Source organism: Erinaceus europaeus, chromosome 16 (genome assembly GCF_950295315.1).
Source record: "Erinaceus europaeus chromosome 16, mEriEur2.1, whole genome shotgun sequence".
NCBI classification, from domain to species: Eukaryota; Metazoa; Chordata; class Mammalia; order Eulipotyphla; family Erinaceidae; genus Erinaceus; species Erinaceus europaeus.
In genome coordinates, this window is record NC_080177.1 from 19,370,740 (window position 1) to 19,397,182 (window position 26,443).

Sequence of the window (26,443 nt, forward strand, 5' to 3'; positions counted from 1 at the left end):
GAAGTAAAAGAACAAAGGAACCCTAAAGCAACCAGAAGGACAGAAATCACTAAAGTTATGCCAGAAATCTCTAACATTTAGAATAAGAAAACCATACAAAAAATCAACGAAAGTAAATGTTGGTTCTTCAAAAGACTGAACAAAATCGACAAACCTTTATCCAGACTCACAAAACAAAAAAGGAGAAGATCCAAATAAATCGGATAGTAAATGAAAGAGGAGATATCACAACAGACACTGCAGAAATTCAACATATCATGTGAGGCCTCTATGAACAACTATATGCCACCAAGCTAGAGAACCTGGAAGAAATGGACGATTTCCTAGATACCTACCAACTTCCAAAACTAAGTCAAGAGGAAGTGGATAACATGAACAGGCCCATCACAGCTAATGAAATTGAAACAGTTATCAAAAATCTCTCCAAAAATAAAAGTCCTGGACCAGATGGTTTTACAAATGAATTATACAAAACCTTCAAAGAAGAACTAATACCTCTACTTTTAAAAGTCTTCCAGAGGATTGAAGATACTGGAATACTCCCTGCCAGCTTCTATGAAGCTAACATCACTGATACCAAAAGCAGGCAGGGACACAACCAAAAAAGAAAACTACAGACCAATATCTCTGATGAACATAGATGCTAAAATACTGAACAAAATTCTAGCCAACTGTTGTTTTTGCTGGGCTGGCTTCACGGGCAGGTAACAGACGACCAGGGACTCATGGCTGAGCTGTACGCAGTATCTCTTTATTCATGCAGGATGCGGCGCAATCTATACCAAGCTAAGCTAAACTAAAAACTACAAACAATCTTGTCCTTATAAATATACTAGCCCAGTAGGGTGGGAACAGGATGCAACGCAGAGAGGGTGGAGAGAAAAGTGACTGGTGAAAATCAGGGTATGACAAGGAGAGGGGGCGGAGCAGGCAAGAATTCTACCACTGAACCACCAATGTCCTGGAGGGAGGGTGGTGCTTGTTAACAGAGGTTATGTAAATAGAATGAAGTGGTTATGTAAATAGAATAGTGTTAAGCAGGGGGGATTAAACTAATGAAACAGAAGGGGTTTTTAGAAGCATACCAACAGCCAACCGGATACAGCAGTATATTAAAAAGATTGTTCATCATGACCAAGTGGGGTTTATCCCAGGCATGCAAGGTTGGTTTAATATACGTAAATCAATCAATGTGATCCACCACATCAACAAAAGCAAGACCAAAAACCACATGGTCATATCAATAGATGCAGAGAAAGCCTTTGACAAAATACAACATCCCTTTATGATCAAAACACTACAAAAAATGGGAATAGATGGAAAATTCCTAAAGATAGTGGAGTCTATATATAGCAAACCTACAGCCAACATCATATTCAATGGTGAAAAACTGGAAGCATTTCCCCTCAGATCAGGTACTAGACAGGGCTGCCCACTATCACCATTACTATTCAACATAGTGTTGGAAGTTCTTGCCATAGCAATCAGGCAGGAGCAAGGAATTCAAGGCATACAGATTGGAAGAGAAGAAGTCACACTCTCCCTATTTGCAGATGAAATGATAGTATGCACAGAAAAACCTAAGGAATCCAGCAAGAAGCTTTTGGAAATCATCAGGCAATACAGTAAGGTGTCAGGCTACAAAATTAACATTCAAAAGTCAGTGGCATTCCTCTATGCAAACACTAAGCTAGAAGAAATTGAAATCCAGAAATCAATTCCTTTTACTATAGCAACTAAAACAATAAAATATCTAGTAGTAAACCCAACCAAAGAAGTGAAAGACTTGTATACTGAAAATTATGAGGAAGTTGAAAAAGACACAAAAAAGTGGAAAGATATTCCATGTTCATGGGTTGGTAGAATTAATATCATCAAAATGAATATACTACCCAGAGCCATCTACAAATTTAATGCTATCCCCATCAGAATCCCAAGCATATTTTTTAGGAGAATAGAACAAATACTACAAATGTTTATCTGGAACCAGAAAAGACCTAGAATTGCCAAAACAATCTTGAGAAAAAAGAACAGAACCAGAGGCATTACACTCCCAGATCTCAAACTGTATTATAGGGCCATTGTCATCAAAACTGCTTGGTACTGGAACATGAATAGACACACTGACCAGTGGAATAGAATTGAGAGCCCAGAAGTGAGCCCAGAAGGGAAAGCAGAGTCTCTTCAACAAATGGTGCTGGAAACAATGGGTTGAAACATACAGAAGAATGAAACTGAACCACTGTATTTCACCAAATACAAAAGTAAATTCAAGTGGATCAAGGACTTGGATGTTAGACCACAAACTATCAGATACTTAGAAGAAAATATTGGCAGAACTCTTTTCTGCATACATTTTAAAGACATCTTTAATGGAACGAATCCAATTACAAAGAAGACTAAGGCAAGTATAAACCTATGGGACTACATCAAATTAAAAAGCTTCTTCACAGCAAAAGAAACCACTACCCAAACCAAGAGACCCCTCACAGAATGGGAGAAGATCTTTACATGCCATACATCAGACAAGAGGCTAATAACCAACATATATAAAGAGCTTGCCAAACTCAACAACAAGACAACAAATAACCCCATCCAAAAATGGGGGGAGGACATGGACAGAATATTCACCACAGAAGAGATCCAAAAGGCCGAGAAACACATGAAAAAATGCTCCAAGTCTCTGATTGTCAGAGAAATGCAAATAAAGACAACAAGATACCACTTCACTCCTGTGAGAATGTCATACATCAGAAAAGGTAACAGCAGCAAATGCTGGAGAGGGTGTGGGCTCAAAGGAACCCTCCTGCACTGCTGGTGGGAATGTCAATTGGTCTAACCTCTGTGGAGAACAGTCTGGAGAACTCTCAGAAGGCTAGAAATGGACCTACCCTATGAACATGCAATTCCTTTCCTGGGGATATATGCTAAGAAACCCAACACATCTATCCAAAAAGGTCTGTGTACACATTTGTTCTTGGCAGCACAATTTGTAATAGTCAAAACCTGGAAGCTACCCAGGTGTCCAACAACAGATGAGTGGCTGAGCAAGTTGTGGTCTATATACACAATGGAATACTACTCAGCTGTAAAAAATGGTGACTTCACCGTTTTAACCTGATCTTGGATGGACCTTGAAAAATTCATGTTGAGTGAAATAAGTCAGAAACAGAAGGATGAATATGGGATGATGTCACTCTCAGGCAGAAGTTGAAAAACAAGATCAGAAAAGAAAATAGAAGTAGAACCTGAAATGGAATAGGAATATCACACCAAAGTAAAAGACTCTGGGGTGGGTGGTTGTGGAGATTACAGGTCCAAGAAGGATTCAGAGGCCCTAGTGGGGGTTGTATTGTTATATGGGAAACTGGGGAATGTTATGCCTGTACAAACTATTGTACTTACTGTTGAATGTAAACATTAATTCCCCAGTAAAAAAAATAAAAAGCGTGGTTGGGGCCTGAGTAGTGGCACAACTGGCAAAGCACACAAGTTACCGTGGCCAGGACCTTGGTTAGAGCCTTTGGTCCCCATCTGCAGGAGGGAAATTTCATGAGTAGTGAAGCAGGCTGCAGATGCCTCTTTCTCTCTCCCTCTCTCTTGCCATGTTTCTCTTTTTCTTCTCTCCCCCCCCCCTTTTTTTTTAGTGAGCACCGCTCTGGTTTATGCTGACCCTGGGGATTAAACCTGGAACCTTTTGTGCCTCAAACATGAAAGATTTTTTTATTTTTTGCATAACCTTATGCTATCTTCCCAGCCCTTTCTTGTTTCTACCATTTAAAAAAAAATTTTAAAGTAAGAAAAGAAAGGGAGTCAGGCGGTAGCGCAGTGGGTTAAGCCCAGGTGGCGCTAAGCACAAGGACCAGCGGAAGGATCCCGGTTCGAGCCCCCGGCTCCCCACCTGCAGGGGGAGTCGCTTCCCAGGCGGTGAAGCAGGTCTGCAGGTGTCTGTCTTTCTCTCCCCCTCTCTCTCTGTCTTCCCCTCCTCTCTCCATTTCTCTCTGTCCTATCCAACAACAATGACATCAATAATAACTACAACAACAACAACAACAACAAAAGGGCAACAAAAAGAATAAATAAATAAATAAAATTAAAAAATTTTTAAAAAAGTAAGAAAAGAAAGAAAGAAAAAGGTTACTGGGAGCAATGGATCTGTTGTGCAAGCAGTGAGCTCCAGCAATACATCTGGTGGCAGTAAAAAATAAAGAATAATAAATCAAAAGGAAAGAGTGGTAGTACATCAGAACCACAAAGTGTAGGTCGTAGACAGGACTTAAAAAGAAATATGCATAAGGGGAGTATTTTTAAATATATATGTGTATATATTATTTATTTAATTTGGATAGAGAGAGAGAAATTGAGAGGGAAGGAGGAAATGGGAAACGGCAGGTAGGGGCTGAGGGCTTGAACCTGGGTCCTTAGGCGTTGTAATGTGTGTGCTCAACCAGATGTGTCACCATCTCTCCCAGCAATATTGATTTTCTTCCTTGTGGATATATTTTTTTAATTTCTTTTTTTCTTTTTTTATATTTTCCTCTTTGTTGCCCTTGTTGTTTATCATCATTGTTGTTATTACTGTTGTTATTGCTGTCATTATTGTTGGATAGGACAGAGAGAAATGGAGAGAGGAGGGGAAGACAGAGAGGGGGAGAGAAAGATAGACACCTGCAGACTTGCTTCACAGCTTGTGAAGCGACTCCCCTGCAGGCGGGGACCTGGGGGCTCGAACCAGGATCCTTGGGCAGGCCCTTGGGCTGGCCCTTGCGCTTTGCGCCATGTGCACTTAACCCGCTGCACCACAGACAGGCTCCCTTTTAAATTTCTTTATTGGAGGGATTAATGATTTACACTCAACAGTAAAATACAATAGTTTGTACATGTATAACATTTACACATAACAATTCAACCCCCCTAGGTCCTCCTCTGCCATCATGTTCCAGGACCTGAACCATCTTCACACCCCACCCCACCCCACCCCACCCCAAAGTCTTTTACTTGCTACAGTACAGTACAAGGATATTTTAAGGGAAAACGAACCAACATTAATTAGGGTTATGAGACAGCTCACCAAGTAGAGCAAAAACTGTTGTTTCTGGACCAGCTAGAATCCCTGATTCCATCCATGTGGGAGCACCATGCCAGCCCCTCTTCAACCATGGTGGAGCAATACTGTGGTGTTTCCCCTCTTCTCTCTCTGTTTCTTGTCTCCTCCTTTTGCCTCTCTCTGTCTGGAATTGAACGCAGGTGTGTGTGTTTGGGGGGGTGTCGGGGTCGGGGGGAGTCCTTTAGGATGGAGCAGTGGAATTGTGTAGGAGCCAGGTGCCAGGAAAGGGAGAGAAAAAAATCTTTGCTTCATATATACCAGGAAATACTTGAGGACAAACAGAGTGCATCTCTAATGGCAACTGCATTTTTAACTTAAATCAATCACTTTATTTATTTATTTTAAATTTATTTTAGAGCACTATTCAGCTCTGGCTTCTGGTGGTGCAGGGGATTAAATCTGAGACTTTGGAGTCAGCTTCAGGCATGAGAGTCTCTTTGCATAACTATTATGCTATCTACCCCTTCCCTGAATCTACCACTTTAAAAATTTCTCTGTAGTGTCGGGAGTAGACAGCATATATGCTATCTACCCCTTCCCTGAATCTACCACTTTAAAAACCTCTCTGTAGGGTAGGGAGTAGACAGCATAATGGTTATGCAAAGAGACTCTCATTCCTGAGGCTCCAAAATCTCAGGTTCAGTCCTCTGCTCCACCATAGACCTGAGCTGTACAGTGCTCTGGTAAGCAAAACAAACAAATAAAACAATAACAAACAAACAAAAAAACTTTTGTAGCAGGTTGGGGAAATAGCATGTAAAGAGATTTTTCTGGCCTGAGCCTCTTGAGGTCCCAGGTTCAGTCTCCAACAGCACTGTAAGCCAGAGCTGAATGCTCTGATAATAATAATAATAATAAAATAGAAACAATAAAAAATCTTTGTAGAAAGCACACATGCCAAGTGAGTGATTTTAAGTTTTCTAGCCTTTTTATTGAAAGTTTCTCTATAGGCAGAACAATGGCAAACACGGTAAAACGTATTTAGGTAGTGTTAGGAAGATAGTTCGTCTTCGAAAAACCCTAGAAAGGGTCTCAGGGACCTTAGGAAAACAGTGGATGAGATTCTGTTTTAGGGAGGTGCTGGGGTGACTGGGCTGGGGGAGAGAATACAGATTCACATAGCGGCTGGTGTGACTAGCTCTAAAATGGAATAGAAAGCAGGGTTCTTGGCAGTGGGAGATAACATAATGGTGGTGTATTGCACCAAAGCAAAAGACTGGGGAAGGAGAGTGAAGGTGAAGAGGTGGAGAAGGCTTTGGGGTTCTGGCGCATGATGCTGGGGGGGGGAAGCCTAAATTGGAGGGTGTTTTGCAGAATGTCTTATCATGAGCAAGATGAGAAATCATACCAATGTGTCAACGAATATACTGTAAGCCATTAAGCTCTTAAGTGATCTGCGGGGAAAAGAATACTGCCATGCTTAAGGCTCAGAAGTTCTAGGTTCAATCCCTTGCACCACTATAAGCTGCAGTGCACTGGTGGTGGACATATATATTAAAGGAAGGTTGTGAGAGAGTAGGGCAGACCTCTTCTCTGCCTGGAGGGAGGAATCTGCTCCAAGAAAGTGACTGTCTGGGGTCGCGAAAGGGCGCTGCATGAGGACGAGGACGGAGTTAAAGAGAGCCCATGGGAATTGTGTGAAGTTGTACCCCTCTTACCCTATCTTTTAGTCAATGTTTCCTTTTTATAAATAAAAAATAATAATAATTAAAAAAAACCAAGCACGACAGCAGAGGAGGACCTAGTGGGGGTTGTATTGTGATGTGGAAAACTGGGAAATGTTATGCATGCACAAACTACTGTATTTACTATCGACTGTAAAGCACTGATCCCCCAATAAAGAAATTTAAAGAGAGAGAGAGAGAGAGAGACAGAGAGACAGAGAGAGAGAGAGAGAGAGAGACAGACAGAGAGAGACAGAGAGAGAGAGAGAGAGAGAGAGAGAGAGAGAGAGAGAGACAGACAGAGAGAGAGAGAGAGAGAGAGAGAGAGAGAGAGAGAGAGAGAGAGAGCGAGCGCCCGGCCCAAGTGCTGGCTCAGGAAGCCCCAGAGGAGCACCGGCTAACTCATTCTATGCCAGAAGACCGGCTCGCTCGCTTGCTAGAGGCTTCTATCGCGAGAACTCTAGCGCCCCCGGCTGTCTCTCACGAGAACGACACTGCGTACTTGTCCGTGAGGGGAAACGAATAAAGTTTTCTTCTTCAAACAAACAGGAAGTGCGTACGGAGGCCGTGCGGGCGGCGGGGCTGGGGCCGGGCATGAAGCCCTGTGGCGACACTGGCGCGGGCGGCTATGAGCGACATTGTGGAGAAGACCCTGACGGCGCTGCCGGGACTCTTCCTACAGAACCAGCCGGTCGGAGGGGCCGTGGCCGCCAGGGCGCCCTTCTGCTCGCGTCTGGGCAGCCTGGTCCGGGGCATCACCGCGCTCACCTCCAAGCACGTAGGTGCCCGCGGGGCCGGGAGGTCGGGGTCGCCCGGGAGCGGTCCGGGCGGGGGGAGACCCACAGAGCCGCCGGCGCTGCGCCTCCAGCGGGGTCCGGGGCTGTGCTTGTCCGTGTGTCTGGAAGCTTCGCTTTCTTGCCTGGAATGAGGACTCGGAGGCCTTGACACTGACTCATTGTTCTCTGGGGCACGTCTCTTTAATCTCAAGAGTCCCCGGGAAGGACCAAACATGTTGCAGAGCTTGTCTCGGGGAAGAGACACCCGATGGGTCAGGACCTGACGACGAGGGGCAACTGTCGCCTTTATTCACCTTTGACAGTTTCCTTCCTATTCGTCTTCTTGCTGTCGTGGAGACCCTTCAACTGCTACATGTCAGGCACAGATCCTGCTGTCTTCACTCGTGGTTGAATATCTTTGGAGAGCCCGAGGTTGATAAGGGTAGACCAGTGGGTTGAGCAAACAGAAAGCATAGCCCATCACTCCACATGAGGACTGCTGAGGAAATCCCCGCCTCAGTGCACAGTGAAAACGAACAGATTGGGGTAGGTGGCGCAGTGGTTATGCAAAGACAATCTTATGCCTGAGCCTCCAAAATACCAGGTCGAGCCCCTCCCCCCCATAAGCCAGAGCTGATCAGTGCTCTGGTAAACAAAAAAAAAAAGAAAGAAAGAAAGAAAGAAAGCGAACTGATATTTATAATGGACACAGAACTAAGTACCTATAGTTCCAATGGTTGTGTTCGATGCTGGTTGAAACCTTCAGGTTCATAGCTTAAAAGATGATCATCTGTCATGTCATCATCTTTTTTTAAATTTTTAAAAATTATTTATTTTACCAGAGCATTGCTCAGTTCTAGCTTATGGTGGTATAGGGGATTGAACTTGGGTCTTTGGAGCCTCAGGCATGGGAGTTTCTTTGCATAACCAATATGCTCTCTTCCCCTGCCCATGTCTTAGTTTTTTGTACTTATTGTACATGTGAGAGAGGAAGTGAGAAAGAGGATGTGAAGAATGAGGAAAGTACAGAGAAGAAAAATACGGTTAAGAGGTTGATCCCGTTTCTCTTCTAATTAAAAAAAGAATTTTATTTAATAGTGATCAACCAGACCGTAGGATAAGAGGGACACAATTCCACACAGTTCTCATCATTAAGAGTTCCGTATCACATCCCCTACATTGGAAGCTTTCCTGTTTTTTTTTTTTTTTAAATTTTTATTTATAAAATGGAAACACAAGACCATAGGATAAGAGGGACACAATTCCCACCACCGGAACCCCATATCTCATCCCCACCCCTGATAGCTTTCCTATTGTTTATCCCTCTGGGAGTATGAACCCAAGGGCATTGTGGGATGCAGAAGGTGGAAGGTCTGGCTTCTGTAATTGCTTCCCTGCTGAACATGGGTGTTGGCAGCTCCATCCATACTCCCATACTCCATCCATACTCCTGTCTCTCTCTTTCCCTAGTGGGGCAGGGATCTGGGGAGGTGGGGCTCTAGGACCCATTGGATGAAGTCCAGTTGGCATCAAGGTAGCATCTGGAACCTGGTGGTTGAAAAAGAGTTAAGCTAGAAAGCAGAGCAAATTGTTGACTAATCATGAACCTAAAGGCAAGAATATTGTGGATGTAGACTTGGGGGGGGGTCTCTATTTTGGAAAAAGCTAGTAGATCTATTTTATGTATATTTCAAGGGGTAGATGATTTTACTAGTTTTTGCCTGCACCTGGTATCCAGTATGCAGGTGACCTAAGCTATTGTCTGGGGGGATGGTGTCACAGTTGGAAAAAAGGACCAAAAAGCTGGATCAGGGAAGAAAGTAGCTTCCAAATATAGGAAAAGTATATAAGTATTGTTAACTGTAAACCCCATAGATCTGATCTGGGGCTCATAGTCAGCACAGGAGCCTGTGTAACCTCTGCATCCCTGTAGGTCTGAGCTCACATTCCGTGGTCACGGCTAGAAACATTCCAGGCTGCATCAATTTCAGGACCCATCATACTCTGGTGATAGGCACAATATCCAACCTCCCTTTGGAAATTACCTACCGTTGTTGATTCACATAGAGGGCCAGGTCTGATAGGCCCACAGAGGGGTCCATTATCTTGTTCCAGATGGAGATGACCAGTGACAGTGGTGAGAGAGATCTGTTAGAGGTCTAGGCCCAGCTTTCCTATTTTTTTTTTAAACCCTCTGGCAGTATGGATGCTATGATCCCATTTCTTGTTAATCCATTTCTCTACCCCATGAAGACTTCTCTTCTTTTTTAATTAGTTAATTTTTTATTTCACAGGACAGAGAGAAATTGAAAGGGGGGGTGATAGATAAAGAGAGACACCTGCAGCACTGCCTCACCACTTGTGAAACCACCACCTGCAGGTGGAGACCAGGGACCTTGGACCTTAACCAGGGGTTTTGGACCTGGTAACATGTATGCTAAACTTCATTAAAAAAATTTTTTTTATTATCTTTATTTATTTATTAGATAGAGACAGCCAGAAATTGAGACGGAAGGGGGTGATAGGGAGAGAGAGAGAGAGACACCTGCAACACTGCTTCACCACTTGTGAAGCTTCTCCTCTGTAGGTGGGGACTGGGGGCTTGAACCCGGGTCCTTGCACACTATAACATGCTTAACCAAATGCGCCACCACCCGCCCCCTGAACTTTTTACTTCTTTTTTAAAAAATTTTCTTTATTAGGGAATTAATGCTTTACATTCAACAGTAAATACAATAGTTTGTACATGTATAACATTTCTCGGTTTTCCACATAACAATACAACCCCCACTAGGCCCTTCTTGGATTCTCCTCACCCACCCACTCCAGAGTCTTCTTTTACTTTGGTGCAAGGACTTTTTACTTCATCTTTTTTTTTTTTTTTTTTTTTTTTTTTTACCAGAGTGCTGCTCAGCTCTGGCTTATGGTGATGCAGGGGGATTGAACCTGGGACTTTGGAGCCTCAGGCATGAGAGTCTGTTTGCATAACCATTATGCTATCTACCCTCTGCTAGGACTTTTACTTCTTTTTTTTTTTTTTTTTTGCCTTGATAAGTAATTTTTTAAAAAATTTATTTCTTTATTGGGGAATTATTCAACAGTAAATACAATAGTTTGTACATGCATAACATTCCCCAGTTTCCCATTTAACAATACAGTGACATAGTGGGGGTTGTAGGACTTTTTACTTCTAAGGCACAGGTGTGAGACTTTCATCCTGGGTCAATACACGGACATTTTTTCCTTACTCTTTCTCTACCATTCATAAAAAAAAAAAAAAAAAAGGCTGGGCAGTCTTTGGGGTGCAGTAAAGGAGTGAAGCAAATGGTGGGTTAGCCTAGAAATATTTTTTCTTTCCAGGGATGTGTCTGAGGCTTTGGAGAAATCACATCATTTGTATAATTCTGCTTTAAAATAATATTTTTTTCATTGCAAACTACATTTCCTTCTATAAAAATTGCTATTAAAATTCCCTTTTAAGCAATGTTATTAAAACATTTGCACATTTTCCCTCTTAGGAGGAAGAGAAGTTAATCCAGCAGGAATTAAGTAATCTGAAAGTGACGGTTTCTGCTCCTACTACAACACTGGTAAGTTTGCATTGTCAGTGACAGCATATTTTGAATTTGACATTTGGTTCATGTGGATCCAGTGGTGGCATCTAATTGACTGGTTGCTAAAATCTGGTTTGTAATAGTCAAAATCAGTCATGAATGGTAGCTTTTATTATTTTCTGAAGCAAGATGTGGTTGACTGATGTTAAGTCAGTGCCAACATTGTAATTACATAAATTCGGGGATACTCCTGAACCCCCAGGGCTAATCTTACTGTTTTAATGTTGACACTGGGAGAAAGGTTAGGTCATGCCATTTTAAATAATAATATTAAACCTGAATTGATACTTTGTAAATATCCATTTTTCCTGTTATATATTGTGGCCTATAGATTAACTGATAAGATAGAAAAAAATGATTTTGGGGTTCAGTGGTGGCACACCCGGTGGAGCACACATGCTATAGTGTGCAAAGACTTGGATTCAAGCCCCCCGGTCCCCACCTGCAGGAAGAAAGCTTTATGAGTGTTGAGGCAGTGTTGCAGGTGTCTCTCTTCTTCTCTATTACCCGCTTCCTTCTTGATTTCTAGCTGTCTATCCAATAAATAAATAAAAATTTAAAAAAATGAAAAATGATTTTTTAAAAAAGATTTTATTTATTTATTAATGAGAAGATAGGAGGCAAGAGAAAGAACCAGACATCACTCTGGCACACGTGCTGCTGGGGATCGAATTCAGGATCTGATGCTTGAGAGTACAAAGCTTTATCACTGCGTCACCTCCCGGATTAGGAAAAATGATTTTCTTGGGTGGGGATAGATAACATAATGGTTATGCAAAGAGACTCTCATTCCTGAGGCTCCAAAGTCCCAGGTTCAATCTCCTGTACCACCATAAGCCAGGGCTGAGCAGTGCTCTGGTAAAAAATAAGTAAAGAATATTAATATATATATTTTTCCAATATCTATATTAGAAAAGAAAAGGAAAAGGATTTTCTTGCTTAAAGCTGAGTATATTGAACAACTAAGTCCAGTTTCAACTTTTTGTTTTGTTTTATTTATTTGCTATTATTGAGGCATTACTGTTTCAGATCAACTTTTTCAGGTATACATACATATATATATATATATATAGAGAGAGAGAGAGAGAAACAGAGAGAGAGACAGAGAGAGAAAGAGAGAAGCAGAGAGAGAGAGAGAGAAAAAGGATGGGGGGAAATGGGGGTTGGCCACCATAGCACTAAAGCTTCCTCCAGTGCAGTGAAGGCTGGGCACGAACTTGGGTCCCATGCATTGCAAATTAAGTTCACTATCCAGGTGAGTTATTTTGCCAGCCAGATCCAACTGTTTTCAAACTTAGTTTCACATATTTTTTTCCTCTTTCAAACAGTGTTAATTTAGTAACTATTTAATAAGTAACTACTATAGCAAGGTGACTATCTCTATGTAGTTAGATTAAGACCTAGATTTTTTTTTTTAAGTAAAACATTTTCATTCCTAATTGACATAGAATCCTTTGAAGAGGAACTTTCAACATCTAGTAAGCTTGTTTTCTTAATACTTAGTAGTGTTAATGTGGTAATGAATTAACTTGCTGTACTTTAAGAACAGGTCACCTGAATTAAATCTTAGTCTAAGATTTTATAGTGCTTAAAAATATTCTTCATGATTACATATACATAGACACATACATAAATACATAGATGCAATATGAAACTATATTATCCTTTAAACTACTATACTATTTTCTTTTTTTTTTTTTTTATTTAAGAAAGGATTAATTAACAAAACCATAGGGTAGGAGGGGTACAACTCCACACAATTTCCACCACCCAATCTCCATATCCCACCCTCTCCCCTGATAGCTTCCCCACTCTCTATCCCTCTGGGAGCATGGACCCAGGGTCATTGAGGGATGCAGAAGGTAGAAGGTCGGGCTTCTGTAATTGCTTCCCCGCTGAACATGGGCGTTGACTGGTCTATCCATACTCCCAGTCTGCCTCTCTCTTTCCCTAGTAGGGTGGGTCTCTGGGGAAGCTGAGCTCCAGGACACATTGGTGGGGTCTTCAGTCCAGGGAAGCCTGGCTGGCATCCTGATGGCATCTGGAACCTGGTGATTGAAAAGAGAGTTAACATACGAAGCCAAACAAATTGTTGACCATACTATACTATTTTCTAAACATCTTGTAATATGGTGACCCTATAGCATATTAACCTTCATAAGCTTCTAGACATTAAATAAAAAGCATTTTATTTACTTATTTATTTTGGACAGAGACAGAGAAATTGAGATAGAAGGGGAGATAGAGGTGGAGAGAAAGAGAGACACCTGCAGCCCTAATTTACCGCTCATGAAGCTTCCCTGCTGAAGGTGGAGACTGGAAGCTTGAACCTGGGTCCTTGCACATTGTAATATGACAACTAGGTCTGCCATGACCCAGCCACTATTTTGAAGCATTTTTATTTATGATTAAAATGTCTGACAAGTATTGAGTATACAAATATTATCATGTTAATAGAATATTATTATTAAGGTGTTGAGGACTCAGTGCATGATGCTGGAGGAAGTCTTAGTTTGGTGAGGGCAGTGGTGTACAGGTACCTATAGAAAGGAGATAAAAAATTATATCCGTGTGACAACAACTATCTTATAAATCATTAGTTCCCTAATAAAATGACATAAATAAAACCCTTTTTATTTTGAGTGACTTGTGAGCTGGCACAGTGAATAATGTATTGGACCTTCAAGCATGATATCTTGAGTTTCATCTCAGCATCGTATGTGCTAGAGTGATGCAATGGTTCTCTCTCTGTATATATATATCCCCCATCATTAGTTCATAAGCAAATACATCTTTAAAAGAATTATTAGTGGCAGACTGAGTTAAAAATTAACTATTGGAATACCTATATCAAAATAAATCTTGCCACTCTGCCGATGATAATTGTGACAGTTGTTATAAAAGAACACCTATATAGCAACTGTTGTAAGCTATATGCAGCATAACAGTCCTGAGGAAAGCCTAAGTACAGTAAATGTGAAAACATTTTCATCACAAATTATTGCCAAATTATGGATATTTTAAATGATGGTTTGGTGTATTGCAGTAAAACAAAGGACTCAGAGGAAGGAAGGGAAGGGAGGGTGTTGCATGGCCTCTGAGGTTCTGGTATATGATGATGGGAAAAGGGTTTAAGCTGTGGGTGGGGATGTTTTGCAGACACTGCTACAGGGAGATGAGAAATCATACCTGTGTGTCAGCAACTATAGTGCAAGCTATTAACCCCCCATAAAGAAAAGTAAAATAAAATAAATAAATAAAAACCTATCATATAGAGAGGGGTGTGGGGGTGGGGAGGCAGCTCCGTGGGCAGATTGAAGGACTGAACGATTGACGACGTCCTGTTTTTCATCTCTGGCACAACATGTGCTGGAGTAGTACTCTGACTACTCTTTCACTCATGAAATTAAAACACAACAATAACAAAAAGAAACCCAAACCCTTGGTGTATTGCACCAAAGTAAAAGACTGGGGTGGGTGGGTGGGGAGAATACAGATCCAAGAAGGATGACAGAGGACCTAGTGGGGGTTGTATTGTTATATGGAAAACTGGGAAATGTTATGCATGTACAAACTATTGCATTTACTGTTGAATGTAAAACATTAATCCCCCAATAAAGAAATTAAAAAAAACAAACCCAAACCCTAAAAATATGATGTACCAACATTTAGAAATCATGCAATATTTTCATGGGTGAAATTTTGAGTGGAAATTTTTTCTTTTTCTTTTTTTCTACTTTTTTTTTTTTCTTCCAGAGCACTGTTCAGCTCTGGCTTATGGTGGTGCAGGGGATTGAACCTGGGACTTTAGAGCCTCAGGCATGAGAGTCTGTTCGCTTAACCATTATGGTATCTACCCTTCGCCCCGTGGGTGAAAATTTGAGTACCATGTGTCTCACATAACCAAATTTTACACTAGAGCATATAGAATTAAAAATACCCACAGTTGATTTATTTGATAGTCTTCCACTCACACACACAACTCCTAGTTGCCTTTTTTTTTTCTTTTCTTTTGATAGAGGGTGAGGGATGGAGGAGATACCCAAAGCGCTGTTCTATCACTTGGGAGGCTTCCCTTCCGCAGTTGGGGACTGGGGCTTGAACCTGGATCCCACATCGTGGCACATTGTATTAGGTGAACCACCACCTGACTCCTGGGGCAGCTTTTATTAAGTGATTTCAGGTGATTATAATATATGTGTTATGTCTTCAGTACCAGGATTGAAGCATTCCTCTGTTTAATGATCACAGCATAAAACAAATGTATGTATACAGTTCCTGAATTTTTGTTCTTCAGAAAGTGATGAAGGAATGCATGGTGAGACTTCTCTATTGCGAAATGCTTGGGTATGATGCTTCGTTTGGCCATATACATGCAATCAAGTTGGCTCAACAAGGGAATCTGCTAGAGAAAAGAGTAGGTATGTATAAGATTTTCATTCCTTAGTGTTGTTTTTTATGCTCCAACCACCATGTAAAATGAGTGATGGTAGGTATCTGTTTGTACAATACTGCCTTGTAATTTCCAAAGTTTTAAAAGGTGCTACTTCAGGTCCAGGTTGATAATCCACCCAGTAGGGTTCCTGATTTGCCATGGCAGGTTAATAAGCAGGTTTAAGCACCTCAGTACTTTTTTTTCCCCTCACTTTTTATTTGTGATTAATAGAGGGCTACAAGATTATAAGATTACAGGGTATAGTTTCACACCACGCTCACCACCAAAGTTCTGTGTCCCCTCCCTCCCTCCACTATATTATAACAAAGCTCAATTCATAGTTGGTTTGCTTCTGTTTCTGTTTCCTAAGCTTATGTGTATCAGTTCTCTAGATTCTACATAAGTGAAACCATCCAGTAGTTGCTTTTCATCTCTTTACTTATTTCACTAATATAATCACCTTCAGTTCCATCCATTTTGCCCTGAAGGACCCGGTATCACCTTTTTTGATTGCAGAGAATATTCTTTGTTGGGAGCGTAGGAATCGTGCAGGCAAAGAGTCCCAGTGACAATAACGGGGCAGACAAAGAAAAAGAAACAAAGCTAATGATGGGTTGGGGCCAAGAGACAGCTCAACTGATAGCATGCACACTTCGCCATGCTCCAAGGCCCAGGTTTGAGACTCTGGCACCACATGGGAGCACCATGCACAGGGGAAGCTTTATGAGCAGTGGAATGTAGCTGTGGTATCTCTCTCTGTGTCTTTCTGTTTATCTCTACTGAGACTGGGGGAAAAAATAAGAAAAGAATTCACCAATAGCAGGAGCAGTAGAATCACAAGGTAAAAAGTGCAACATCAACAAGAAGGAACTATGACGAAAGTAGTGGGATAAATTGGCCAGCGATAAAACGAGATTTCTCTAACTATACTTTTCTGTAAAATCTTAACTTATGAACCATGTAATTTTAAACTGAATTTTAAAATTAAATTGGAAGTGGAAAATTTTATATGAAAGTCTAAAGCAAAATACAGTAGTAACGAATTACACAAATACATCATCAGTTATCTACTATTAATTGACTATGCATTGTTTTCAAATTTTCATGCTTTCACAGCTCTTAGAATTAATTCAGATGGTCTGGGAGGTGGCACAGGGGATAAAGTGTTGGACTCTCAAGCATGAAGTCCTGAGTTCAGTCCCCGGCAGCACATGTATTAATAAAATGAAATTTTATTAATACATGAATAATTAATCGATAAAATTAATTTATTTATTAATGAAATAAATAAAATAATTAATAAATATAAAAAAGTGGAAAAAAATAAAAAGAAAAAATTTCCACTCAATTTCACCCATGAAAATATTACATGATTTCTATATGTTGGTACATCATAAGCAGAACATACCCATAACTGACTGTTTTAATGATGCAGTCTGCAGTTTTAAGATTTGAATTCACTCAACTTAATTGCCACCACAGCTCCCAATAGCTACGTTTTCACTGTTTTTACTTGATGGGACAAACTGGGTGATGGTGAGAACAATGCGGGTCTGCAGGTGGGGGCTGGGGCTTTTTAAATGAAAAATTAGATTTAGGGACCAGGTGGTGGCGCACCTGGGTAAGTGCACACATTACAGTGCGAGGATCTGGGTTCAAGCCCCTGGTCTCCACCTGCAGGGGAAAAGCTTCACGAGTGGTGAAGCAGGGCTGCAGGTGTCTCTCTGTCTCTCTCCCTTTCTGTCTTACGTTCTCAATTTCTCCCTGTCTCTATCTAATGAATAAATAAAATTAGAGAGAAAGAGATAGAGATAGAGAGAGAAAGAGAATTGCACTGCTCCACTGTTTGTGAAACTTTCTTGCCGCTTCATAGTGGGGACCAGTAATGTGTATACTGGTGAGCCACCATCCAGCCCCAGGAGCTTTTTGTTTGACCTTTTTTTATTTGCTGCATTCCTGGCCCTCCTCTCTTTTTTTTAAAAAATATTTTATTTATTTATTAATGAGAAAGATAGGAAGAGAGAGAGAGAGAAAGAACCAGACATCATATGTACCACATGTGCTGCTGGGGATTGAACTCAGGACCACATACTTAAAAGTCCAGTGCTTTATCTACTGCACCACTTCCCAGACCACCCCTTCTCTCTTTTCAAAGAGAGAGAGATTACAGAGAAACCATAGCACTACTCCACCATCCAGAGCTCCCTTGGTATACCATCCATGGTGCTCACATTTAGTGCCAGGACTTAAATCCAGGGCTTCACACATCACAAGATGAATGCTCTACTGGGAGAGCTATTTACTGGCTCTTGTTTTATGTTTTACAGAAATATGTATTTTGTGAGAGCAAATTAACTAAAGCACTGCTCTGACAAATGGTACTGGGAATTAAACCTGGGGCTCACATATACAAGTTCTCTATTGCTAAATCATCTCTTTGGCTGCAAAGATTTATTTATTTAATGAGGGAACAGGAGGGAGAAAGGAAGGGAAGAACGGAGGGAGAAAGGAAGGAGAGACAGAGTGATCAGAGTACTGTTTTAGCATGTGTGGTGCTAGTATGGGACCTCATGTGTTTCAGTCCTCTCTAACCATTCTGCTGCTTCTCCAGTCCTTACTGAAGTCTTTGAATCTCACATTTAATTTATTTTTTTAAATTTAATTTAACTTTTTTAACCAGAGCACTGTTTAGCTCTGGCTTATGGTGGTGCTGGGGACTGAACCCAGGACTTTGGAGCCTCAGGCATGAGAGTCTGTTTGCATAACCATTATGCTATATACCCTCTGCCCTGAACCTCACATTTTACAACTTAAAAAAATGATCTGTAACTGACATATATGTTACTTAAAATTTGGAGTAAATGTGACCAGGAAGGTGTCTCAGTAGACGAGTGCCTGATGTCCTGAGTTGATCCCCAGCATGTGTCAGAGTGATGCTCTGGTTCTCTCCTTCTTTCTCCTTAATAAATACATTAATCTTTTTTTAAATTGGGTATATATATTATTGCTGTGCAACTTCTTAGGAAAATGAGATTTTTCTTTCACAATTTTTGTAGGTTATTTGGCTGTTTCTTTATTTCTACATGAAAATCATGAACTCTTGCTTCTCCTGGTGAATACAGTTGTAAAGGTACTGTACTGAATACTGTTTAATTTGAAGAATTAAGTTGTTCCTCAAGCATCTAACATTTTCCCTGGATTATACTGAATTGAAATTTTTCAGAAGGTAGGCTTATAGAATGGGCTTTGGTAGATCTTCCAGATCAAGTGTGGGTCTGTGAAATGAGGAGAAAAAAAAGTGTCCGACTTGCAAGAATTAAATGAAACATTGTGCACTAGTAGCTCAGTGGCTATTGTTACTGTTGTTTAAAAAATATGTATGTTTTTTTGGGAGTCAGGCGGTAGTGCAGTGGGTTAAACACAAGTGGCACAAAGCACAAGGACCAATGTAAAGATCCTGGTTCAAGCCCCCGGCTCCCCACCTGCAGGGGAGTCACTTCACAGGCGGTGAAGCAGGTCTGCAGGTCTCTGTCTTTCTCTCCCCCTCTCTGTTTTCCCCTCCTCTCTCCATTTCTGTCTGTCCTATCCAACAACGACGACAGCAATGACAACAATAATAACTACAACAATGAAACAAGGGCAACAAAAGGGAATAAATACATAGATATTAAAAAATATTTGTTTCTTATTTTACCAGGGCACTGCTCAGCACTGGATTATTTACTTATTTATTTTTTAAAAAAACAACTTGTGGGTGGCCAGGCAGTGGCACACCTGTTAAGCAGACGCATTACAGTGCACAAGGGTACACATTCTAGCCCTCAGTCAGTCCCCACCTGCAGGAGGAGAGCTTTGCAAGTGGTGAAGCAGGGCTTCAGGTGTCTCCCTCTCTCTCTCTCTGTCTCCCCCTCTCTTCTCAATTTCTCTGTTTCTATCCAATATTGAGTAAAATTAAAAATAATGAAATTTTTTGGGGGGGTTCCTTTTACGAGAGCACTATGCAGTTCTGGTTTATGGTGGTGGAGGGGACTGAATCTGGGACTTGAGAACCTCAGGCATGGAAGTCTTTTGCATAATTATTATGCTATCTCCCCAGCCCAAAATACTTTTAATTTATACTGTCAGTATTTCTTCCTGCTAATCTTTGAACCGTAGTTGGTAATGAAGCATATTTGGGTTATTGTACCTTTTCATATTTATTTTGAGTCAGTTTTTTGGTATATATGTCTGTGTAATACTTATGAAATTTTTTTTTTAACTTTCCCAACTTATTTTATTGATTAGGAAGGAAGTAGGCTTGAAGAGGTTGGATACATTTTTTTCTAGTTTATTATTATTTATTTTTTATTTTTAAAATTTCTTTATTGGGGGATTAATGTTTTACATTCGACAATAAATACAATAGTTTGTACATGTATAACGTTTCTTAGTTTTCCACATAACAATACAACCCCCACTAGGTCCTCTGTCATCCTTTTCCAGGACCTGTACTCTTCCCGACACCCACACCAGAATCTTTTACTTTGGTGTAATACTCCGACTCCAGTTCAGGTTCTACTTGTGTTTTCTCTTCTCATCTTGTTTTTCAACTTCTGCCTGAGAGTGAGATCATCCCATATTCATCCTTCTGTTTCTGACTTATTTCACTTAACATGATTTCTTCAAGGTCCATCCAAGATGGGCTGAAAATGATGAAATCACTAGTTTTAATAGCCAGGTTTTGGCTATTACAAATTGCGTTGCTATGAACATAGGTATACACAGATCTTTTTGGATGGGTGTGTTTGGTTTCTTAGGATATATCCCCAGGAGAGGAATTGCAGGATCATAGGGTAGGTCCATTTATAGCCTTCTGAGTTCTCCAGACTATTCTCCACAGAGGTTGGACCAATTTACATTTCCACCAGCAGTGCAGGAATTTTAAGTTATATACACTATTAACATTAGTAGTAGCTTACATTATCCCAAACTTCCTAAAACATGTTTTTCAGATTTTATTAGAATTATTTATAAACTTTGTGTATATGTAAGTACATATGAGTATACTTATTTAATTTCCTTTTGAGGGATTAATGGTTTACAGTCGACAGTAAAACATAGTAGTTTGTACATGTGTAACATTTCTCAGTTTTCCACATAATAATTCAACCCCCACTAGGTCCTCCTCTATGAGTACATTTATTTTATTGTATCTACTTCTTTATTTCTTTTTTTTTTTTACTTTTTATACCAGAGCACTGCTCAGCTCTGGCTTATGGTGGTTCAGGGGATTGAACCTGGGACTTTGGAGCCTGAGGCAGGAGACTCTGTTTGCATAACCATTATGCTATCTACCCCTGCCCTATTTTATTGTATCTATTTAAGAAAAAAATTTTTAAACTTCCAGAATACTATTATCAAGAAAAATTATAGCATTATTTTATTGACTTGGAAAAAAGTTTTAAAGTAATAAAGACTTTATTAATGGAGACTATTTTGGTCAAGAGTAGAACAACAATTCAGTTCCATTTTGGATCTTTATATATTCATGACTATATTCGTCTAGGTCTTTTTTTAAAATTTGATTTGATTTTATTAGAGAGACTAGAGCACTGCTGCGGCATACTGTGCTTGATTCACCCTGGGGACTCAGAGGCATGCAAGTTCTGTGTTCTACCCACTGAGCCATTTCCCTAATTATATATTTTATCTCTTGACTTTAATAAGGCAAATGAATCAGCAGTATCCCTGTAAGATATGGGATACGCCTGAATGTACAAATTAATAAAAGTAGTTGGAAAATATTATGTAGGACTGTTGCAATGTTGAGCTTGCCATCTCTCGTTTCCAAATATGCACTGTTTTCTTTGTTTAATAATTACATCAGGACTTGCAGAGCACTAACCTGATAGAAGTATGTATGGCACTTACTGTGGTCAGCCAGATTTTCCCTCGGGAAATGATTCCAGCTGTTCTTCCATTAATAGAAGATAAACTTCAGCATTCTAAGTAAGTAGATCTTATTCCTCCTGCCCTTGCTTCTCTCCTCCCTTTCTACCTTATCTCTCTTCCTTCCTCCCTCCCCTTCCTTTCTTTCTCTCTCTCTCTCTCTCTTTTTTTTTTTTTGCCACCACGGTTATTGCTGGCCTTGGTACATATACAACAACTCCATTGCTCCCAGCTGCCACTTTTTCTTTTTTCTTTGATAGATGGTGAGAGACAGAGATAGAGAGGGAGAAAGAGGAGAGACACCTGAAACATGCTTCACCACTAGTAAGGGTTCCCCCCATACCCCCATGCTAGAGACCAGGGATTTAAACCCAGATCTTTGCCTGTGGTAATGTGTATGCTACACCACTAACTGGCCTTAATAAGTAAATTCTTTTTGTATAGGTGTCTATCCTGTATAATTGCCAACAAAAATTGATACTCAATTTTTTGTATAATTTCAATTTTCTTCTGCCATAGTAGAAAATATTCTTTGTGAAGTATAATATAACTCCCCCACCCCTGCCCCCACCCCCAGTAGGATTACCCTTTATTGCTATGTGGGCTCGCAGAAATGCTAGGCAGTTTTCTAAAGTTAAACTAAGAGACAGTGAGCCCTAGTGTCAAGAATCTTGGCTTTCCTACTACTTCCTGCACCACTACCAACAGTGGTCCTGTTTTTCCCATGGCTATATGGAGTTGGCTAAAGCTCCTGAGTTCTTACAAGGCTGTTTTGTGGATAAAGTAAAATAATGGAAAACATTGGGAAGTGGATCAAGGGCTGTAAATTCAAAGTTCTGCTGTATTGGGATGCTTTTATCACACATCTGCAGTGTTCAAATTGTTCTATCTATTGCAGCATATATTTAAATAAACCTTGACTTATTTTATTTTGCTAAACTTACCTTATAAGATTTTTTAATTCTCTCCTTATCTTGACTTTTTTTTGCCGCACTTGAAATACTTTTTTTTTTTTTTTTTTTTTTTTTTACCAAACCCCTTAACTTCATAATCTTTAAATAGAGGACAGAATTTAGAGTAATTATCCTTTGTGACCACAGTATTTTAGTTATGCAGATGTTATTGACAAGTACTTTGTTACTTTTGCAATATGTATTTCATATGTTTTTTCAACATTTTAAATCTTTTTTCTCTTTCTTTCTTTCTTTTTTTTTTTTTTTTTAACCAGAACACTGTTCAGTTCTGGTTTATGGTGGGGTGGAGAATCATTTTTAATCTTTTAAGATTGTAAAATGTTGTCTTATGATTTGTATTTTCATGAGATCTTGGACCATGAACCTTCAAGCTAATGTCCTAGTTTCACAGAATAGTTTCACTGGTTTTTTTTTAGGCTTTTAAATAATGTTTTGCACATCACATTTATGTTTAGAACAAATGCTGATGATAGACAGTTATTGGAAGTAAGATTTAAGCTATTAAATAATTATAAGTTCTGATCATAGCAGAGCATATGTATGTATGTATCATTTTTCTTTTTTTTTTTTAAGATTTTATTTATTTATCAGTGAGAAAGATAGGAGGAGAGAAAGAATCAGACATCACTCTTGTACATGTGCTGTTGGGGATTGAATTTAGGACCTTATGCTTGAGAGTCCAATGCTTCATCCACTGGTCCACCTCCTAGACCAGTAAATAATTTTCCTATACCATTGTTTTTTTCCTGGTCATCATAACCTTACTTTTAAAAAAAAAATTTTATTTATAAAAAGGAAACACCGACAAAAAACATAGGATAAAAGGGGTACAACTCCACACAATTCCTACCACCAGAACTCCGTATCCCAGCCCATCCTGGCTCTCCTATTTTATATAATTCTTCTGATAATTGATTCTTTTATTTTCACTCACTGCTTTGTGTCTACTGTAATTTCAAGTTCTGGCTTTTTCTCTCTTCTACTATCTTGAGGTTAGGGTTTTTTTTTTTTTCTTTTTGTAGACACCTGAAGACCTGCTTCACCGCTTGTGAAGCGACTCCCCTGCAGGTGGGGAGCCAGGGGCTCGAACCAGGATTCTTTCGCTGGTCCTTGTGCTTTGCACCATCTGCACTTAACCCGCTGTGCTACCGCCCGACTCCCTTTTTTTTTTATTTTAATTTTTTAATATTTATTTATTTATTCCCTTTTGTTGCCCTTGTTGTTTTATTATTGTAGTTATTACTGTTGTTATTGATGTCATCATTGTTGGTTAGGACAGAGAGAAATGGAGAGAGGAGGGGAAGACAGAGAGGGAGAGAGAAAGATGGACACCTGCAGACTTGCTTCACAGCCTGTGAATCGATTCCCTTACAGTTGGGGAGCCAGGGGCTCCAAACTGGGATTCTTATGCCAGTCCTTGTGCTTTGCGCCACCTGCACTTAACCCATTGCGCTACCGCCCGACTCCCCCCTTTTTTTTTTTAATCTTTTTATTTTATTTTATTTTATTTATTTATTCCCTTTTGTTGCCCTTGTTTTATTGTTGTAGTTATTATTGTTGTTGTCATTGTTGGATAGGACAGAGAGAAATGGAGAGAGGAGGGGAAAACAGAGAGGAGGAGAGAAAGACAGACACCTGCAGACCTGCTTCACCGCCTGTGAAGAGACTCCCCTGCGGGTGGGGAGCCGGGGTTCAAACCGGGATCCTTATGCCGGTCCTTGTGCTTTGCGCCACCTGCGCTTAACCCGCTGCGCTACAGCCCGACTCCCCCCCGCCCTTTTTTGTTTGTTTTTAAACTCTGCTTTGCAGTTATAGCCATACTTAACTCCATGCTGTGAAGTAAAGAGTGAAACAATGTGGAACAGAGCTACAGGTAGGCTAGTAGATGTTGCAAAGAAGATGTGAAACGGCTTGTCCTGACAGTATTTTAGTATGCCAGCCTTAAAACCTAAATCCAGGAGTCCTGATATCCTATGTCAGTATCATTACTTAGGGTCAGGCCTTGTAATACCTAAGCCTTTGCAGAGTTCATATACCTTTTCTTTTTTCGAATATATATATCTAGATCTAGATATAGATCTAGATATATATTTAACCAGAGTACTGTTTAGCTCTGGTTTATGGTGGTGTGGGGCACATTTACTTTTTCTTCACCTCATCTACGTACTATCTTCCAGAACTAATAGTGGTTAACACTGACTTAGTATGATGTCATTTATTGCCACTATAGTGTTAATGTTAACAGGAAATATTACATTAATCTGCTTTTCTTTTTTTTTAATTATTTTATTTTATTTTATTTATTTATTCCCTTTTGTTGCCCTTGTTGTTTTATTGTTGTAGTTATTATTGTTGTTGTCGTCGTTGTTGGATAGGACAGAGAGAAATGGAGAGAGGAGGGGAAGACAGAGAGGAGGAGAGAAAGATAGACACCTGCAGACCTGCTTCACCGCCTGTGAAGCGACTCCCCTGCAGGTGGGGAGCCGGGGTTCAAACCGGGATCCTTATGCCGGTCCTTGTGCTTTGTGCCACCTGCGCTTAACCCGCTGCGCTACAGCCTGACTCCCCAATCTGCTTTTCTTTTATGTGAAAAGAATTTTCATCATGTCATAGTTTGTCAAGGGAGGTAGTGAACTATTATATTAATGGCATTTAGCAGAAGCTGGGTATCCATTTATTAGGAAGCTTATAAAAGATATTCCTCAGTAGAACAGAATTGCATTGAATAATCTAATGTTAGATCAAACACACACAAATCTTTAAATATTTCACTTCTGTGTCATTTTCTGCTGTTGTAAGCATTGTCCACATATAATAGGAACTATGCAGAAATAGGCATCAGAGAATCAAATAAGAAATCAATCATAACTAGTGACAATTAAGATAAAAAGATAGCAGCTATTTTGCTTTTTATATGTTGAACTTTATTTGCTACAAATGTAATGCAAAATTTTCATACACTTCCCCTTTCATTGTACTGAGGGTTATTTATTTATTTATTTATTTATTCCCTTGTTTTATTGTTGTAGTTATTATTGCTGTCATTGTTGAATAGGACAGAGAGAAAGGGAGAGAGGAGGGGATGACAGAGAGGGGGAGAGAAAGACAGACACCTGCAGACCTGCTTCACCACCTGTGAAGCGACTCCCCTGCAGCTGGGGAGCTGGGGGCTCCCCTGGATCCTTAGGCTGGTCCTTGTGCTTTGTGCCATGTACGCTTAACCCGCTGCGCTACAGCTCAACTCCCTGTACTGAGGGTTTTTAAACAAAGGAACTGTGCAAGTAGAGGAATAACAGTTTTAAGCCCACATGAGTTTTCCTGTTCTCTCCTTATTGCCCAAGAATTCTTTTTAAAGTTTGCTTTCATGAATGAAAATATATGAAACGCTTTTTTCTTTTAGACTAAAATGTTACTTTTAATGTTAACGAAGAGACTGTTTAATATTATTTGACAATTGCTTCTAATGTAACCATACTGTTTTTTTTTTTTTTTCTAATTTCTAGAGGTATGGTTTTCAAAAATAAAATTAGAAAATTAAGAAATTTGTTTATCTTTTTTTTTGTTCTTATTTTTAAAAATATATATATATTTTTAAATATTTTATTTATTTATGAGAAAGATAGAGGGAGAGAGAAAGAACCAGACATCATTCTGGCACATGTGCTGCTGGGGATCAAACTCGGGACCTCATGCTTGAGAGTCCAAAGCTTTACCACTGTGCCACCTCCCGGACCACAAGTAAATGCATACTTATTACCAAAAAATTCTGTAACGAGAAATGTACATTGACAGTTAACTTCTTGTGAGATCTTACCTCCTAGAGATAACCATGTTTTTTCTATTGATAGTTTGATGGCTTAGAATAATAGTAGATGCATAATTCTCTCTTTTTTTACATTAAGATAAAAGCTGATATTTGTGTTCTTTATTGAAGTAACATTTATT

General features: G+C 39.8%; 1 protein-coding gene across 1 annotated transcript in view; it reads left to right on the top strand.

Annotated features, from left to right (window-relative positions):
* Positions 1 to 7,337: 7,337 nt before the first annotated feature.
* Positions 7,338 to 26,443, top strand: part of AP4E1 (adaptor related protein complex 4 subunit epsilon 1) — a 65,723-nt gene continuing 46,617 nt past the window's right edge. Inside the window, exons 1-5 of the mRNA XM_060175715.1 lie at positions 7,338 to 7,549; positions 11,066 to 11,137; positions 15,459 to 15,582; positions 18,653 to 18,726; positions 21,463 to 21,584. Coding sequence (XP_060031698.1) covers positions 7,400 to 7,549; positions 11,066 to 11,137; positions 15,459 to 15,582; positions 18,653 to 18,726; positions 21,463 to 21,584 — 542 coding nt within the window. The 5' untranslated portion in view covers positions 7,338 to 7,399. The remainder of the gene's footprint in view (positions 7,550 to 11,065; positions 11,138 to 15,458; positions 15,583 to 18,652; positions 18,727 to 21,462; positions 21,585 to 26,443) is intronic.